This window comes from Neolamprologus multifasciatus, chromosome 18 (genome assembly GCF_963576455.1).
Source record: "Neolamprologus multifasciatus chromosome 18, fNeoMul1.2, whole genome shotgun sequence".
NCBI lineage: Eukaryota > Metazoa > Chordata > Actinopteri > Cichliformes > Cichlidae > Neolamprologus > Neolamprologus multifasciatus.
The window spans coordinates 24,762,144-24,778,821 of NC_140456.1; the positions used below are offsets into that span (position 1 = coordinate 24,762,144).

At 40.7% G+C, this 16,678-nt stretch overlaps 2 protein-coding genes across 7 annotated transcripts; both read left to right on the forward strand.

The window, feature by feature from the left end:
* Positions 1–80: 80 nt before the first annotated feature.
* agfg1b (ArfGAP with FG repeats 1b) lies at positions 81–9,190 on the forward strand. Of its 5 annotated transcripts, none has more exons than XM_085139347.1 (12): positions 81–580; positions 3,591–3,684; positions 3,949–4,064; positions 4,730–4,868; positions 5,035–5,188; positions 5,388–5,498; positions 7,242–7,386; positions 7,626–7,705; positions 7,810–7,902; positions 8,103–8,261; positions 8,805–8,899; positions 9,020–9,190. In XM_085139347.1, the coding sequence occupies exons 1-12, from the start codon at positions 81–83 to the stop codon at positions 9,077–9,079; spliced, it is 1,746 nt and encodes a 581-aa protein (XP_084995473.1). In that variant the 3' UTR covers positions 9,080–9,190. The 5 variants fall into 5 exon arrangements, with proteins under 5 accessions (XP_084995473.1, XP_084995474.1, XP_084995476.1 ...); XM_085139348.1 differs by having other exon boundaries at positions 5,391–5,498; XM_085139350.1 differs by lacking the exon at positions 8,103–8,261.
* A 1,527-nt stretch (positions 9,191–10,717) lies between these two features.
* On the forward strand, positions 10,718–15,269 carry fbxo36b (F-box protein 36b). Of its 2 annotated transcripts, XM_085139364.1 has the most exons (5): positions 10,800–10,897; positions 11,591–11,675; positions 11,813–11,921; positions 12,747–12,919; positions 14,465–15,269. In XM_085139364.1, the coding sequence occupies exons 2-5, from the start codon at positions 11,652–11,654 to the stop codon at positions 14,957–14,959; spliced, it is 801 nt and encodes a 266-aa protein (XP_084995490.1). In that variant the 5' UTR covers positions 10,800–10,897; positions 11,591–11,651; the 3' UTR covers positions 14,960–15,269. The 2 variants fall into 2 exon arrangements, with proteins under 2 accessions (XP_084995489.1, XP_084995490.1); XM_085139363.1 differs by lacking the exon at positions 11,591–11,675 and having other exon boundaries at positions 10,718–10,897.
* Positions 15,270–16,678: the final 1,409 nt, after the last annotated feature.

Sequence of the window (16,678 nt, forward strand, 5' to 3'; positions counted from 1 at the left end):
TTTTATATCAGTTTCAGTTTGCCTTTTTAAATTAAAGCAATCTTTGACTGTGTTTTGTTGCGCGATGTGCTTATGAGCGGATGGACACTGTAAAAGTGCTGTGTTTTCATAGCACATTATTTTCTGAAGCACTTCCAAAGGCAAGTGTTAATTTTAAACCACAATACGAGGCGTCATTCCAAACCAACAGATGGCGCCAGTGGATGAGGAGCTGCTGGGGCTCACTTTTTTCGCGTGTAGGAGAAGAAGTGTGCCAGTCGGTCCGTAGACCTCTCACAGCAAGGTGTCTCTCAGACCACAGTTACCGCCGTCGTACGCGGCAAGTTTGTCCTGAAGACACCCGTCCTGCCCCGCGTCCCTTGACCACACTCCCCCCACCCCTAGGTAAAACAAGCCGTTTTAGTTTTTCGGTCATGGCGACGAGTGCGAAGCGTAAGCAGGAGGAGACTCATCTGAAGATGCTCCGGGAAATGACTAGCCTGCCCGCGAATAGGAAATGCTTCGACTGCGACCAACGCGGCCCGACCTATGTCAACATGACAGTGGGCTCCTTCGTCTGTACCACCTGCTCCGGGATCTTGTGAGTGTCCTTTTGGGCCAAAGTGTTGTATTTATTCTTTAGTGTCCCACGGTTGGACGGCGGTGGGGACACCGGCGCTGACTTGGCGGTACACTAGCTAGTTAGCTAGTGTTAAAGTGAGGACAGGTAACGTAGACGTTACCTTCGGTTCAGCCCGGAGCTGTCGGGCTGGGATGGGAGGTGTTAGCAGATTGGATTGTTTACATCTGTGCTTTAGTGTGATAACATATGTTATTAGAAAACACAAAGGGTGAGTGAGGGGACTGTGTCAGTGGCTTGATTGTCTGTGTGAGTGTGTGTGTCTAGGGTAGCACGCCTAACGCTGGGTTCGTAACTTTGGCTGACAGTCAAATATTTGACCACCGGGTTCAAAATCGGCACGTCATGGGGGGGAACCTCCTCTAGTTGAACTTTAGCTGGACCTCTGAGAAGGCTTGTCGCAAGAACACACACACACACACCCAGATAAGCAGAAGCAGGGTGGGTCTCTGAAGTTGGGAAGTAATTGAAGAGCAGCTGGGCCAGTGGGTCGCCTGCAACTGCGACTGAACCACATCTTCCTCAAAATGTCAAATCATTGTGAAATCAGGCAATAAACCGGATATGCTGTCCGCCCACACCCATTAAGTTGCTGATACTGAGGAAACATTTCTGCGTATCCTGCTATCAGTACACAGCATGGAAATTACTTAAGACAAGGTGTTGCCAGCCACTGCTTACCCTTTAAATTGGACATTATGATAGTCTTTAGCCCTGTATTCAATTCTTAAATTCTATTAGAGTAGCTCCGCATGATTGACAGTTCAGCATAAAGCTTGTCTGTCTTATGCCAGGCTTCAGTTTATAACAAGTCTGTCTAAAACAAGTTTAAAACTAATTTTCTTCTAATTGGCAGCTCCTCACAAACAGAAGGTTTGGACAGCAGGTGGGTGGGGCTTTTATACTCACAGATGGAGCATTGTCCCTGACCATATTACCATATATTCGGTTTTGCTGACATCATATGCAACCCAAAATGGAAAAAACAAGCAAACAAACAAACAAAATGCGAATGGGATTTTAAATATGTTAAAGTATTAGCACACCAACTAAAAAAAGTGATATCAAAAGACTGGGGACTTGTATAGGGTGTACTCCCACCTTTTGCCCTATGGTGGTTGTGTTAGGGTTAGGGTTAAGCAGCTACAGGAAATGTTCGTTGGAAGTTGTTGCTGCTAGTTATAGAGTTTGTCATGTAATTTTTTTTTGTACAGTCTGCACTTCAAGTGATGAATCATCGTGTTGAGTAAATATGTGTTCGTGAGTTAATAGTTTAGTCAGATTGTGAGTGTAGATGATTGTGACTCAGAAGAACAGAATTTATGAGGAGTCGCTGCAAGAAATCTTGGTATTCACATTTTTTTTCTGGCAACTGGAAATAATTAGATGAATAATCAGTTTCTCAAAGTGAGCTGTGTTCTATGTGGACAGGTCTGTACAATGATTTGGTATGTGCAGACCAAATACTAACTACTGTACTTTCCCCCATGTTTAGTGTGTTGAAGGTCTGTCAAGTTGCAGTTTACATCAATTTTTACATCAATCCTGGTTTCCAATGACAATGTCTCTTTGTTGACCTGATTTCAGCCTAAAAGGAGCCTTGTTTTACTCCTTTTATGTTGATATTGTGTGTGTGTGCATATATTCTCTCTTAGCATTTAAACGTGTGATCTTTGTCCTACACAATCAATCAATAAATCACAACATTCTTTTTGGTCATGTTTACTCTTTATGCTAAAGTTCACAAACCAGTTTGTGTACCTTCTACTAACACACATGTTTTTGTTACATTTGGATTTATATGTGTCGCAATCCCTGAATACTCACTAGTGTTACTACACGGTTATTTTGTACTGATTTTTCCACTTGATTCAGATCAGCTGATCGAGATTTGTTTTAACTTTTTTTTCCCCCATGTGTCCATGGTAAATATGGACAGGGACTTTCTTGTTTCAAAACATTAAACCAAAAGTAAGTTTGGGTTTACAGCTTATCCATCCATCAGTTCATTTTTCCTCCATCCATATTCTTTCCTTTATACACATCAGGCTGGCAGGGTGGGCTGGAGCCAGTTCCAGCTGTCATGGGGCAAAAGGTGTGGTGCAACCTAGACAAGTCACCAGTCTGCAACAGAGCTAATACAGAGAGACAAGCAACCATTCACACTCACATTCACACCTATGGACGGTTTAACATTGCTGATTAACAAACTCCTGCATCACTTCTGACTGTGGGGGGAAGCTGGAGTGATTTCAGAGAGGGAGAACGTGCCGACTACACACAGATTATTTGTTGATATGTTGATATTATGGCATCTGCTAGAAATCCCTAATAAATATGTCACGTGTAATTAAACTATGTCAGTAATGTTTGGGATATCAGTGAATTTACAATTACAATCCTAATATTTGAACCTAAAACTATACTAAGTGCAAACATACTTTTTTTGTTGTTGTTCTGTATTTTAGAAACATCTGTCCGATGTGCTTGGCAGGTCCCAAACAAAGCTGCTTTCTAAAGTTGTCCTTACATGTACCACACCGCAGGAGAAACTCATTTTCAGATGCATTGGAAATGCTCTTCTTAGAGACAGGAGACATGATGACCATTCTGTCTCCCTGTGATTTCACCGGACGTTTCCGCGCAGCTTTTCTCACGCTGGTGTAAATCAGCACTGTGAGAAATCGCACAGACTTTGCACAGGGAGCGGGTTAAAAGGCATTTAATGTCTGGCTCCACGGGACATGTGTGTTCTGCATCTATTAATGATATGAAAAGCTCAGGGCTGCTGTTGTGCACGTGTGAAAATGACTATAAAGTACTCAAGGGTGCGTTCACTCTGACAAGAAGATGTAATGAGGCATCTGTGGTTTGGGTTTCTGTTTGCTTTTTCTTTGCAAACGAACAGCACTGGTTGGCATCCTGCTTCTTTTGTTCTTTAGCTAACAACATATACCTCCTCCGCCCACAGGCGAGGACTGAATCCCCCACACAGAGTGAAGTCCATCTCTATGACCACATTCACACAGCAGGAAATCGAGTTCCTACAGAAACACAGCAACGAGGTATCGCGCACACTTTACAGCAAAGCGCTCAGCACTGTCATTTACACTGTCGAGCATTATTTTGATAATAATGTCCTAATTTAGCAGTAGCCTTCTTTATTCGAGTTATTGGCATTCCTTTCTCCTTTTTATATACTCACATTTCTCTCCGCCCCTTCCCCCTTTTCCCTTTACTCTCCCTCACCTCGTTCATGGCTGTGCCACCACCCCCACCACTATCCTCTCCTTGCCTCCCACTCCCTTCATTCCTGTGCCCCCCTGTAGGTCTGTAAACACATCTGGTTGGGCCTCTATGACGACAGAACATCAGTCGTTCCAGATTTTAGAGAACCGCAGAAAGTAAAAGAGTTCCTCCAGGAAAAATATGAAAAGAAGAGATGGTAACATAACCTTGTTTTATTTGTTTTATCAGGTTTGAGCAGTGATATTTGCATACTTTATTTAACTTATATATATTTTAACTGTGTGCAAACATTGGGTTATGTTATAAAGGTAGTAAATACTTTAGAGTGCTAAGAATTCACAAAGTTCTTGTTCAGTCCTTGCTTGTTACTGTCAGCAAAGAAAATGATTGCTGAGCTTTACCTTTGCCAAAAACCATTTTGTTGCTGTGGACTTGGTTAACCATATGTTTGAGTTTGGCAGCACATTCTTCATTGTCTAAGGCTTTCTTTTTCTTTATCATTTTGCTGCTTCTTCTGCAGAATTTTTGGATTTCAAGCACAACTCTCAAATACTCATGTACAAAGCGCGGGGCCAATTTTATCTTCTTTTGAAATACTGTCCTTCTGCCTTTGTCTCAAACACTTATCCAACTTAGTGTCACAAGGGTCATCAACCCTACCATTTATCCAGCACTATAACTAAGTAAATTAAGGTAACAGAAACCATATATGTGAAAATCTTCAGACCATATGCTTCGTTTGAGACCTAAAATGATATGTTCCAATAGCTCTTCAGTATGACCATCATGTTATCAAAGCTGTGTGTGCTGGGACTAAATATGGCTTTTGCTTCGTGCTGGTGCTCTTCCCTGGATTTTTAGGTATGTTCCAGCTGACCAGGCAAGGGTAGTAGCAAATGTTCAGGCTTCTGTGTCCGGCTCCTCAGCAAGCAGCACTGGCAGCACACCAGAAGTCCAACCCCTCAAAACCCTGCAGCTCAATAAGACCCCTCTGCGCCAGGTGAGACGAATGCACACAGAGCCTCTTTCCACCCATCAGCCACTCTTTTCCTTTCTCATTCAATTTTCAGCTGAAGAAAAGTCTTGTTTTTTTTGTGTGTGTGATTTTTTTTTTTTTTTTTTTTTTTTTTTTTTTTTTACAATTTTTTCCTGACTGCACCACCCAGTCTCCGGGGCTAGCTCGTTCCCAAGCTCAGAGCGCTGCTCAGGAGAAGAAATTTGACTTGCTCTCAGACCTGGGTGACATTTTTGCTGCTCCACCCTCTCAAACTGCCACCCCTACCAACTTTGCCAACTTTGCACATTTTCCAAACCAGTCAGGTAAGATGTCTTTCATGATTCTCATAACATATACTGTTGTTGTCGTTGTTGTTGTTGTTGTTTTTTTTAATTGACATCCAACTAGTAAATACAGATATGCGAACACTGTGTTTTGTCATTGTCCCTTACATTTTTCTCCTGCCATTGTTTTTATTCCCACATTCATTGTCTGTTGTTAATTTTCCCTTGTGTATGGCAGCAGCACCTCAGGGTAATTCAAATACCAACTTTGCCAACTTTGACGCATTTGGAAACACTGCAATTCCATCCCATCAGAGCACATCATCTCCCTCAAAGTCCTTTTCATCAGGTACCACCCTCCCTGCCATTTTCCCCCTCCATCTTATCCACATGTATGCACCCTTACTACAGTTTTTCTTTATTCATCTCTCACCTGCTGTGTCCTCTGGGCCAGCCCGCTGTATCCAGGAATGCACTCTGGATGCTCGAGGTTTTTGTTGGTCTTTGTTACTGTTGCTATGGTTATCTCGGATGAGCAGTTGTATTTATTGTGCTGCTTTCTGGTCTGCTTGGAGGCCATTTAGAGGATGCGTGCACAGGCAGTGCCCTATAGTGTAACGGTCAGCCTAAACTGGAGGGTACATGACATCTGCACAGAGCTTGCATCCATCCTTTGCTGACAACATTGCACATCGTGTGGACGCTAGCAGACCATTGCCAGTGTGTAAAGTATAACGCTGGGCTCAGACTGCACAATATTTTTCTCTCCTACTATGGCCATCGTTTCAGCTTAGGGAGTTACAAACTCATAAAATCCTACCTTTCCTTAACCCTTTCTCGTGTCGTGCTTGCTGGACACACTTCACCAAGTGTGTGATATCATCGGGAACCAGGCTGCAGGCTGGCGGGATTCAGAGAATGTAAACAGACGGGCGGGTATGTAAAATACCATCTGTCTGCTCCATGTGAGCGTTCCAGCCAGAAAAACTGGCAACATCACAGCTGAGGGGCAGAGAAAACTAGACAGTTTGTGGAGAGCTTGTGTTGTTTAACCTCACAGAAGACACAGAACTGTTGTTGAAGACCTTCTAACATCTTAGTGTTCAGGTTGGTATAACGCGAGGTGTCCCAGAAACAACCTCAGTTTTTATTCAAGATGACATGTTATTAGACAAGAATATAGCCCGTTTTTCCCCCAGACTTAAAACGATGTCCCTTATTGTCCACTAGGACCAAAGTCTCATATCCCAATATGAGACATTTCTCATCCCGATAATGATATATATCACAAAATAGTGATTTTTCTGTAAATTCTCTGAATCTCGGGCAACTTGACTTGTGTGAAGTGTTTTCAGCTGAGCGTGGTGTACCTGGATTCGAGTGTTTTGACTGATGCATGAAACTATATTTTTAGATATAAGTTGTAACGGACGCCTTTTCTTTGTGAGTATTTATTACATGGTGTGATGCGGGGAAAAGGCTGTTCTAACGTTTGAATCTAAGGTTTATTCTGAGCACATGACAGCTCATTTTTTGCTTCTCATCCGTAAACTCTGTCCATACTCTTTCACGTGATTCTTGCATAGGTGGTAGAAGACATTTGCCGTGTTTGAGTCTGTGGTGGGGACCAGTTTGCGGCATAATTTGCATAGTACGGTTTTCTGGTCAGTGTCAGACTTTTCATAACCAAACCAAGGTAGCCCCTCGTTTAGGAATAAGATCCTTGATTTTTTTTGACTGGTCCTTCTGTTTGGAGCTACCTGGTTCTGCCTCATCTTCCCAAATATTGCTGTAAACAGTGTATTTTGCAACACCACAAAACAAACGATAGTGTCGTTTCGTCATCCGATATATTTCATCATATCGCACAGCCCTATTGTCCACGTAAGGCCATTTGACAAGTGTTGTGAATACGCCTGCACGTCTGTTTAATTTGTGCTCATTTGAAAAAGACATCCCTAAAGGACAGCGAAGGGAGGTTCCCAGCGAGAGAATTGCTGTTGATCCTTTTAATTATTTGGGTGTGTGTTTTTGTGCATGTGGCACTTGATGTTCGACTAGTTCTTTTATTGATGTTAATATTTGTTAAAAGGGGGAGGAGTGCCAATTCCGTCAGTGTCTAGTGCTGCCACTGCCCAGTGTCAGACAGGGAGCCAAAGAGAGGACCGCTATGCTGCTCTGGCTGAGTTAGACAACGAGCTCAGCTTCTCTGCCTCCACAAGCAGCAATGTGCAAGGGTGAGAAAGTGACACACACACACACAGTGAGATTTACCAGGAACAGTGAATTTGTTCATGTGGCCTCTCTGCCAAGCTGAAAACACTCTGAAAAGTATTAGAAGAGTATACATTAATTTGATAAGTGTATTTATCAGTGTGATGAACACTTGATGCGGATGCACAAGTGTATGTTAAAAAGGCTGGTAATGGCTTTCATATCCTTTATTAAACATTCAGTGACATCATTTTTTTTACAGGAACATATTTGGACCAGCACTGGGTTCATCGCCAGCTCAAAACCCGCCTGTGTTACCCAGTATGCAACCTGGCTTTGGAGGTGCTCATGGTGCTCACTACTACAATGATGCATACAGAAATAAAAAACATTTACCTCTTGTTCATTTAGCTTAAACACTCATTTTATGGCTGTTTTCCATCTAGCTGTCCCATCCACAAATCCTTTCGTTGCTGGAGCCATTCCTCCAGAAATGGCCACCAACCCTTTCCAGACCAATGGCAGAGCTCCAGCTGCAGGTGTGTACGCACTTAGAGTTTAACGTACTTCACTATAAATGTTTCTGTTTTACTTAGACATTTGTGTTACTTTGATGTAACTCAGTTACATTGCCTATTAGCTTTGTGATTTGCCAAATTATCTAGAATTTACTCCTTGTGTGTGTGTTGTGGGTATGTGTGTACACTGACCGTGCACACATGCTGTGTGTGTCTCGTAGCCTCGTTTGGTACTGGCTCTATGAGCATGCCTGCAGGCTTTGGGAATGCGTCTTCCTACTGCCTCCCCACCAGTTTCAGCGGAAACTTCCAGCAGCAATTCCCTGGTCAGGCCCCCATCCCTTACTCTCAGCCAGGGGCCTATCACCCTCAGTCTAATGGTTAGTGGTCTTCCACATCCCTCAGTCCTCTTACCCTAAGTGTCTGTGCAGTAGCGGCCATTAATTTAAAGTTTTTTTTTTTGCATGCTTTTCTGTTTTTTGTTTTTATTTACATAACAGCTCTCTGCATTAAGAATTAATTTGAAGCCTTGCTGCCTCAAATTAAAGTGCAGCCTAGCAGTGGCAGCTACTGCACAGTGATAAAAGATTGCATTTAGTGTACAAAGCTTTAAGGTCTGCTATAGTTCAGAATGATGACAATAAATAAAACTCATAAGGCTCTGTTTACACCTGAATGCAATCCGGCATGCCAGGCCGCGGCTTTCTTTGCAATTTAATTTTTTTAGACTCCCTTAGAATTTTTAAAGGCTTGACTCTTGTCATTAAATCATTGTAAAGTGGTTGTCTTTATGTCTTTATGGCCTTTATGGCATGATGATATAACTGTTGTAATAAAATAAAAGGAAAATACTGGGTCTGCAGAGTGCTGGACAGAGCAGTCCCAAATGCATTTAAACCCCTTTTCCTTTTGTCTTCCCCCAGGCCCTGGATACCCAGTCTACGGTCAGAACAAGCCCTCGATCACACCATTTGGGCAGCCCATAGCTGTCCCTGGCATGTCCAATAACCCATTTGTGGTGAGCATGCATTGCGTTCTCAAAAAGCTGTCACACTAATTAAAAAATGGACTGATTGGTTTTTCTGAAAGACTAATTTTTCTCAAATCATCGATGTTTTTGGACTCTCTCTTATTTCAGGCAGGAGCACCAGCCGGGCCATTCCCTTCAGGGGGTTCATCCACCAACCCTTTCCTGTAGCACAGCTCCTGGTCCTCTCCACCAGAGGGCAGCATGCAGCACATATTCAAGGCACCCGTTCAGTCACCACAAGTGGCAGTACATTTCTAAAGAAGACTTACATTTTTCTTTCTTTTTTTTCTTTATAAAAAAAGTTTACAACACTATGAAGGACTGCAAAGGACTTTATTGAAGACCAAGAGACTGTTATGAGGGCAAATGTACTGTTTGATTATATACATTACATGATTTTATTTGTTTTGTTTATAGCTGTACGCTCTGTGCATATCACCATTTGTAATCACAATTAAGTACATGTATATGTATAACAAGGACTGAATTAACAAAGGTGAGTATACAGACACCTTGTGGAAAAAAACAAAAAAACCCACTACACACTATCTATGTAGGGTAAGGGTATACATTTTAAGACTATTAACAGGGTTCCATTTAAGTCCATGATCTGTATTTGATGCAGGTGCTTCTTTTTCAAAAGGGATATCTCTTTATTCTAGCTTACTGCTACTATACTGGTACTAAGGTGTTTCCTTTTAACATGCAGATCCAGAGTGCAGTCCGTAAGAAACAAATGTTGCCTGTATACCCAGAGCAGCAGCATCTTTTTAATTTAAAGTAACATCTCACACAGGTTAATGGGGCACAGCAGTGATCCTACACTATTAGTCAAAAATATAGCCTAAATTTTAGTTTGAAACTAAGTGCAAGTCTTTAGTTAATTGGGCTGGCAGACAGCTCAAGATGTTTACAGCTGAAAGGATAAAAGGACAGGCATGTCTGCTAGAGCACAAAAGGCCTTTAATTAAGTACTTCTTGTTTCTGTTACTTTACCTAATTGATAAAATATTTAGTATACTCTAGCAACCTCACTACCGCCGGTTGAATATGTCAGAGGAGATGCTTCAGATATTATATTTTAGGAATATTGTAAAGAGAAAAGGAAAGACTGTTAATGAAAGTTTCGCCGTGTGGGTGTGATCCAGAATGGTTACCTCAAAAAACAAAACAGAGTTGTTCACATGAACCTAGATGACTTGTCCTATTGACAGGGAATGACAGGTTTACCAGAGCCTGCCTAGGCAAACATATACAATATATAAAGTTAAAAAAAACAACCCTGTAAGCTATTCAGCGCACTCCCTCAATATCTGTCCTCTTCTTTGCCTTGTTTTTTGAAAAGCTTTTGGAGAGAAGGACAGAATAAGGAGAATAATAAGGATATAAATAACCAAGTTTGCTTTGGAATGAGGCAAAAGAAAAGAACATTAAATCAGGGACTACTACATTACTGGATCATTACTGTGACTCTGGAGGGTCTCAGTTGTACCGCTTATGACTAACAATGAATTTGATGTGTTTCTTGTCTTTACAAGACTAGGTAAGTATATGTGTACATATATAAATATATGTATAAATAAATTAAAAAGATTTTTAACTAGAAATTGTGTCTTATTTATTTGATACTAAAACATGTAGGACTGTTTTAATAAGTCTCTGAAACCTTTGATCATTTACTAATTTCTTGTTTGTAGAGTGTAATAAAGTCCAGTTTTTGTTGTTTTGTTTTGTTGTTGTTTTTTAGCAAAATGTTTAAGCAGCTAAGTTTATACTAAGGTTTCTTTAAGTCATTTAAATTTTGTTTAACATGAAGCGAAATGCTTTTTTACTCTCGGTTACTTAGACCGTTTGACAAAGTTCCGTTGCCATGCCAACATATAAACTGACATGGCTTCCCTTCTAACAGACCCCTTGTTTGAAGTCTCTGGACGGGGACCTGCACCCATTCAGTGCTTTTATCATTTTTCTGTCACTAAGTCAGATGTAAGTAATGTCAGCTTTGATAAGGGCTTAATTTTTTATTTTCTAAGAAGCCGTTTGCGCCCATGTAGCGACTTCGTGGCAAGAATAAACGTTCAATTAAGGTTATAACGACGGTTAGCTAACTTAGCTGTAGCCAATAAACTTAAATTAACATTAGCAGCTCTATCGGTTTAGCATCCTCACCTGTTTGCTACTTATTAACTGCAAGTTACAACCTACAAGGTAAAACAGGGATGTCAAACATAAGACCAGAATCGGCCAAGACGAAAACTCAAATTAGGCCCACTGGACAGCTTTGGAATAAGTGAAGGGACGCATACATTTTGGACTTTTAACTTAATTTGCATACGTTTACAACTTTTTCTATTTCTCCTGATAAAGCCCTTCTAGTCCAACAGCAATGTTCCCGTTTTTATTTGTTTTTTAAAGTTATTTAATTAATTTCTGAAAAAATCTTGTCTTAACCGCGTTGTCTTAATGTACTGTTGAAATTGCACTTATTCTTCTTATATTAACGTATCCCAGGGATTAAATGTGAAGTTAAATTTATTTACAATGACTGAAAGGGGAGTTTCACTGGTCCGGCCTGCACTGTATATGGCTCACAATGTAAAATATGACACTCCTGCATTAAAATGTACAGATGTCTGAATAGGTGTTGTTTTTACTGCATTGCTTTGCTTTTCTACTCAGGACATGATAGTATACAGTACAATAGAAAAAGGATTATCCCTCTTTACAGCAGAACTGGCCCATGGGCCCCTCACCTAACTGTTCAGTATGTGTTTCACAATTGTTTTACTCAAATGTTCTTTATTATATGTAAATACCGTAGAGTTGTATGTCTATAAAAATGGAAAAATGGTGGTTGTAAATATCATGATCATAAGTCATACTTTGACCTGCTATTCCCAGGTGGTATGGAGATGGTGGAAGATATCTCCAAGAATTGTAGACAGGTACTCCAAGCCAGGGGAGCTGAAGCAATCCCATGAGGACTTCTTGGATGACACTTGGCTGCACAGTAAGGCCTGATCACATAAATCATAAAGTACATCACATAAATATGGCTAACCTCTAGCTTTTTCCTTAAGTAAAGAAAGGTAAACACAATGTAAAATATGCATCTTATGACTGAACTTGGTCATGTTCATTAAAGACTTTTAACAGTGAAAAAAAAAAAGAACACACACAGGTGTAAAAAAAATTGTTGCCATACTGACAGGTTAGAACCTAAACAGAACAGATGGTAATGGTGCTTTTCTTACAGGGAGTTTTTGTAGTTAGGGTTATTAGAGATATTTTGCGTGTTTGAATTATCATTGCAGGAACAGCACAGGTCAAGCAAATTTGTTAACAATGGCTCAGTCAGTCAGCAACACCAGGATGATGGTGTTGTGCCACAAAAGTGATTGTCTGCCAAAAGAAAAAAAAAAGAAAAAAGTCTTGTCTTTTTCAAGAGGGCAGAAGAAATTGCCCATAACAAATAACAGAACAGTTCTAAAAAGATATTTGTGTGAGTGTCCCAAAAGAACTGGATTGATTATAATGTGGAATGCAGAGTAGTTATAAAAACAGGTAATTTCTCTATTTTATATGTAACCCTTTTGTAAATCCTGTTGTCTATAGCCTGTTTACCAACATAAGCAAATATATTAGACAAGAAAAGCACACTCAACCAGTCACAAACCCCTGTCACCCTGCTTACTTTTGATCCTTTTCATCATTTTGGCTCTAGCCATTACTCCACATTCCCGGTGTGTCACATGAATGTCACACACTGTATTTACTGTATGTGAAAACAACCTTAATGCTTGTATATGGATGACAAATAGAGGCTTCATTCTAGGTGAGGTCCGCATGGTTTTCGGCCTTCGAATCTTAGAGTACACCACAGCTTTGTGCCGAGGCCATTATGATTATCTGGAGCACTTGTCTGATTCCTTACTTCTGCGGATAATAAATTATCTGGAGCTTGAGGATGTGGGTCAGCTGGGACGAACATCACGCAGGTTCAGAAAGGTGAGTTTAATAAACATGCAAATAAACTTGCTGACAAAAATAAACTGCATCATTGGATATTAAATGTGACATCTGTTTAGGGATGGGTATTGATAAGATTTTCACGAATCCGATTCCATTTTCGATTCTGTTTAATGATTCGATTCTTTATCGATTCTCTTATTGATTCTTTTTTTTTTTTTTTTTTAAAGGCGAATACTAAGGTCGATTAGCTTAGAACTTTGTTTTATATCTTCTCTTTGAACAAGATAGAAATTTAGGAGTAACATGACCTTACAAACCCAGCAGTGTGATCTTAAGAGATCCACAGCCTACGGCTCTTCAATGGGGTGTCACAGGGTCCCCGGGGAAAAAAATTGTAAATGTAAAATAATAAAATAAATATTCTTCTGTAGCAATAACAAAGTATAACATAAATTATTCAGTAGCAATTACACAAGAATATCCAGTAATGTCCCTGCCTACAATTAAACACATTCACTTACCGAAAATCGGGGGCATCTGCTGTGGCAGCCTTTTACCACAAACTTAGTCACTGCTCGGTGACATTCGTCTATCCTGGCCTGAAAGGAGACGCTACTGGTAGACTGCAGCGACAACTGCCAGCATCTGAGCCAGCCAGACTCTGTCTGTCTCTCTCATCATGATCACCTAAATGCACAGTAATGGCAGGTTTTGTAATAAGGCAGATCGCGCTAACATAATATGCACTGTTAGTTGATTATTTACCTGCCGCATTAACGGGAGAGGACGTGCAAACGTTACCGCTGCTGCTGGGTTGAGATTCACGAGTCCGGAGCGGAATTAAAAACACAACATTCATTTAAGGTTATCGCGTGTTTTGTGAGCAAATGCTTTTGCATATTCGTAGTGTTTCTCCCTTAAATGAAATATCTACTTTGCAATTGTTTGCAAAAATGGCAAACAATTCCAAGGAATTGAAACAATGGGAACCGGTTCTCAACAAGAACCGGTTTTCGATACCCATCCCTACATCTGTTTACCCTTGCACATTTTGTCTTCTGCCGTAACAAATCATCAGGTCTTAAACTGAAGTTGCATTTTATTCATATATTCAGGGGTGCACATAAGTGGTCCGGAGGTGCACATTCGCTGTCAAAATAAAAGACACTAAAAAAGGCACTGTTTTTGTCCGCTAGAGTGGGATTTTCACGCCATATTCTGCACCACATGCACGTTCATCATTTGTTTGAAGCCAGCCCACCTCGTGCAACCACTTTTCCGAGAATACACGCTTCTTTTCCGGTTCGGACTCCTTCTGACATTTCTTTGGAGGTGAACACCAAAGTAATTGCTTAAAGGAGCTTGCTTCTTCGACATCTTTAAGAGTTCTAAACAAATGTCTGTCCTCCTCCAGAAAATCTTATGTACGCAAACGCGCGTTGCAACTTCTTATCTGGTGCGTGTCTTTTATTTTGACAGGGAATGCACACCTGCGGACCACTTATGTGCACCCCTGCCTCTGTTGTTTTTACTGTCTCTTATTCTCAACACACATCATATTTTGTTATGCCTGGTCTTCAGCTGTGTGGATCAGAGGACTTTTGGGAACAGGCGGTGCATAGGCATTGCAACACCGTTTCGGCTGAGGTGGCATCTCTGGCAGTAGAAGTGGGGTGGCGTACTATTTTCTTCACCAACAAGTTACAGTTGCAGAAGTTGATCAGCCGCAGGAGGCTCAAGACCGAGGGGCAGACTCCTGACTCAGACACGAATGAAGAAGAATCTCCTGGCGAAAGCTTGGAGACAAATCAGGCGTTCTGTTCTGAGGAGTCTGACCTTGACATCTGCAGTCTTAAACTTGGCACTGACACTGGCAGTGGCTTGGATTCCAGCTCTCGCTGTGATGTTGACCCTGATCCTGGTTCTGAACCACAGTTTGGCTCTGATTCAAGCGACTCTGTGACTGACCAGTTCTTGGAGGGAACAAGGTATCAGGTTGAAACCCTTACTCAGAGCAGAGTACTGAGCAGTGGAGTAGGAGACTACAGTACAGATCCAGACAAGATACTGAGTTAATCCTTTTATCAGATGTCCCCTAGTCATGTGGTTTAGGTTTACTGTTAAAGTAATATGCTGTTTCTGCATATTCAGCTTCCATAAAATTAGTTGTGTGTAGTTTATCTAAAGATGTTTTCTTTCATTGATAAAATGTAAACTAATTTTTGTTTTATGCTTGTTTTATCTTCTGCAGTTTGTTGTTCCATAACTTTTCTCACTTAGCAATTGAGCATAGTCCAAAATTGCTGTAAAATACATTGTGGAAGTGTGTAGCTAATGTAAAACATTGTAGGTTGAAAATATAAATAAATTTAATCTAAAACATGAAGTTCAATTGTCTGACTGTCATTTAATTTTGAGTCTCAGAATAAACTTGCTGCTTTGTTAGTATAAGGATCAGCTTTGCTCAGAGAGACGTGTTAAGTAATGATGAGGTAATTACATGATTATTCGTAGATGCTGTCACAGAGAAAAACTAACACATTATTTTGTACCATTTTGCAGGTGATTCAAACACTTCTTTGACAATGCAGTTAAGTTAGCAATTATCATAGGTTAGCAGTAATCTAGGAAATAAATGAGCCTGATTTTATCAGCTGACATCAACTGGATTCTGTTGTACTTCAGTTTTACTGTGAACATCACATTATATATTAATATTTATCCTGTCAGTGTTACATTCTTAACAAGGAAGAGTTGCTTCAGCCCCTGTGAGGTCAAGTGGTGTTATCCAGCTAGCCAGGAGATGTTTACTTGTTGCTCTCCTATTGGTTGGGGCCTACAACACTGTAAAAGGGAGGAGCTATGAAATCCTTGTCAGGTACTCAAGTATCTGTCCAATCATGCTAGTCGTTTTTTCTTTTTTAATTAAAGGGACACAGGCTGCTAAAGCTAATGGTCCATTCTGGGTTCATTTTGGGCATTGTTCTTCTCTACCTTGTCATGTAAGGTTGACTGGATTAGTCACACGACAAAACAGGATTGTTTCTGCAGCTTTTGGGTCAAGTTTAAAATGAACCAAAAGCAAGAGGGCCACTTTCCCAAATGCATCTGTGCAGATGGATGCCTGTATTTGTAACTAAATATTGAATTGTTTTTGGGCAGGAAACCGTGGGCAGGGATTAGCCAGAAGGAAGTATCAACCACCTGTGCTTCTGACCTGCAATGTGTCTTCTTAAAGGGACACTACTGTGTCTGTTCTCTTGTCTCTGCTGGTGATTCTCCAAGTCTCTGAGTCCTTTTGACTCTGACTTACAGCTTCTAGAAGTCACGTTCGTCATCTTATGGGGTTTTTCCAAGTGACTCTACTGTCTGATGGATGCGTGATTACAGAAGGGAATCTATAACTCATTTTGCTACAATCAAGGTTTCAGATCATAAAAGTTATAACTCTTATTTAGTAATCTTCCCATTGAGTCTTGAGTTCATGATGTCATTCAGACAGTTTTGTTTTAAAATTCCTCGGTTTGCAGATGAGCGCTCCTCTGATTGTTTTGCTTTCTTTAGTCTTCCTGATAAAATCATGATAAACAATCAGAATCACAAAGTCACCCGTGTGAGCTGATGCGCTGCCAGATGGTAATCTGGTGGTGAACTCATTTCCTCTCTTCACCAGCAAATTCAAACCTTTGGTTCACATGAAGTGAGTGTGCCTGAGTAGGCAAAATTCTTTGTTAGCTGGTGACTGCCAGGGTCTTTGCAGATGTTTGCATGGTTGTCTATTTTTTGTGACTGCAC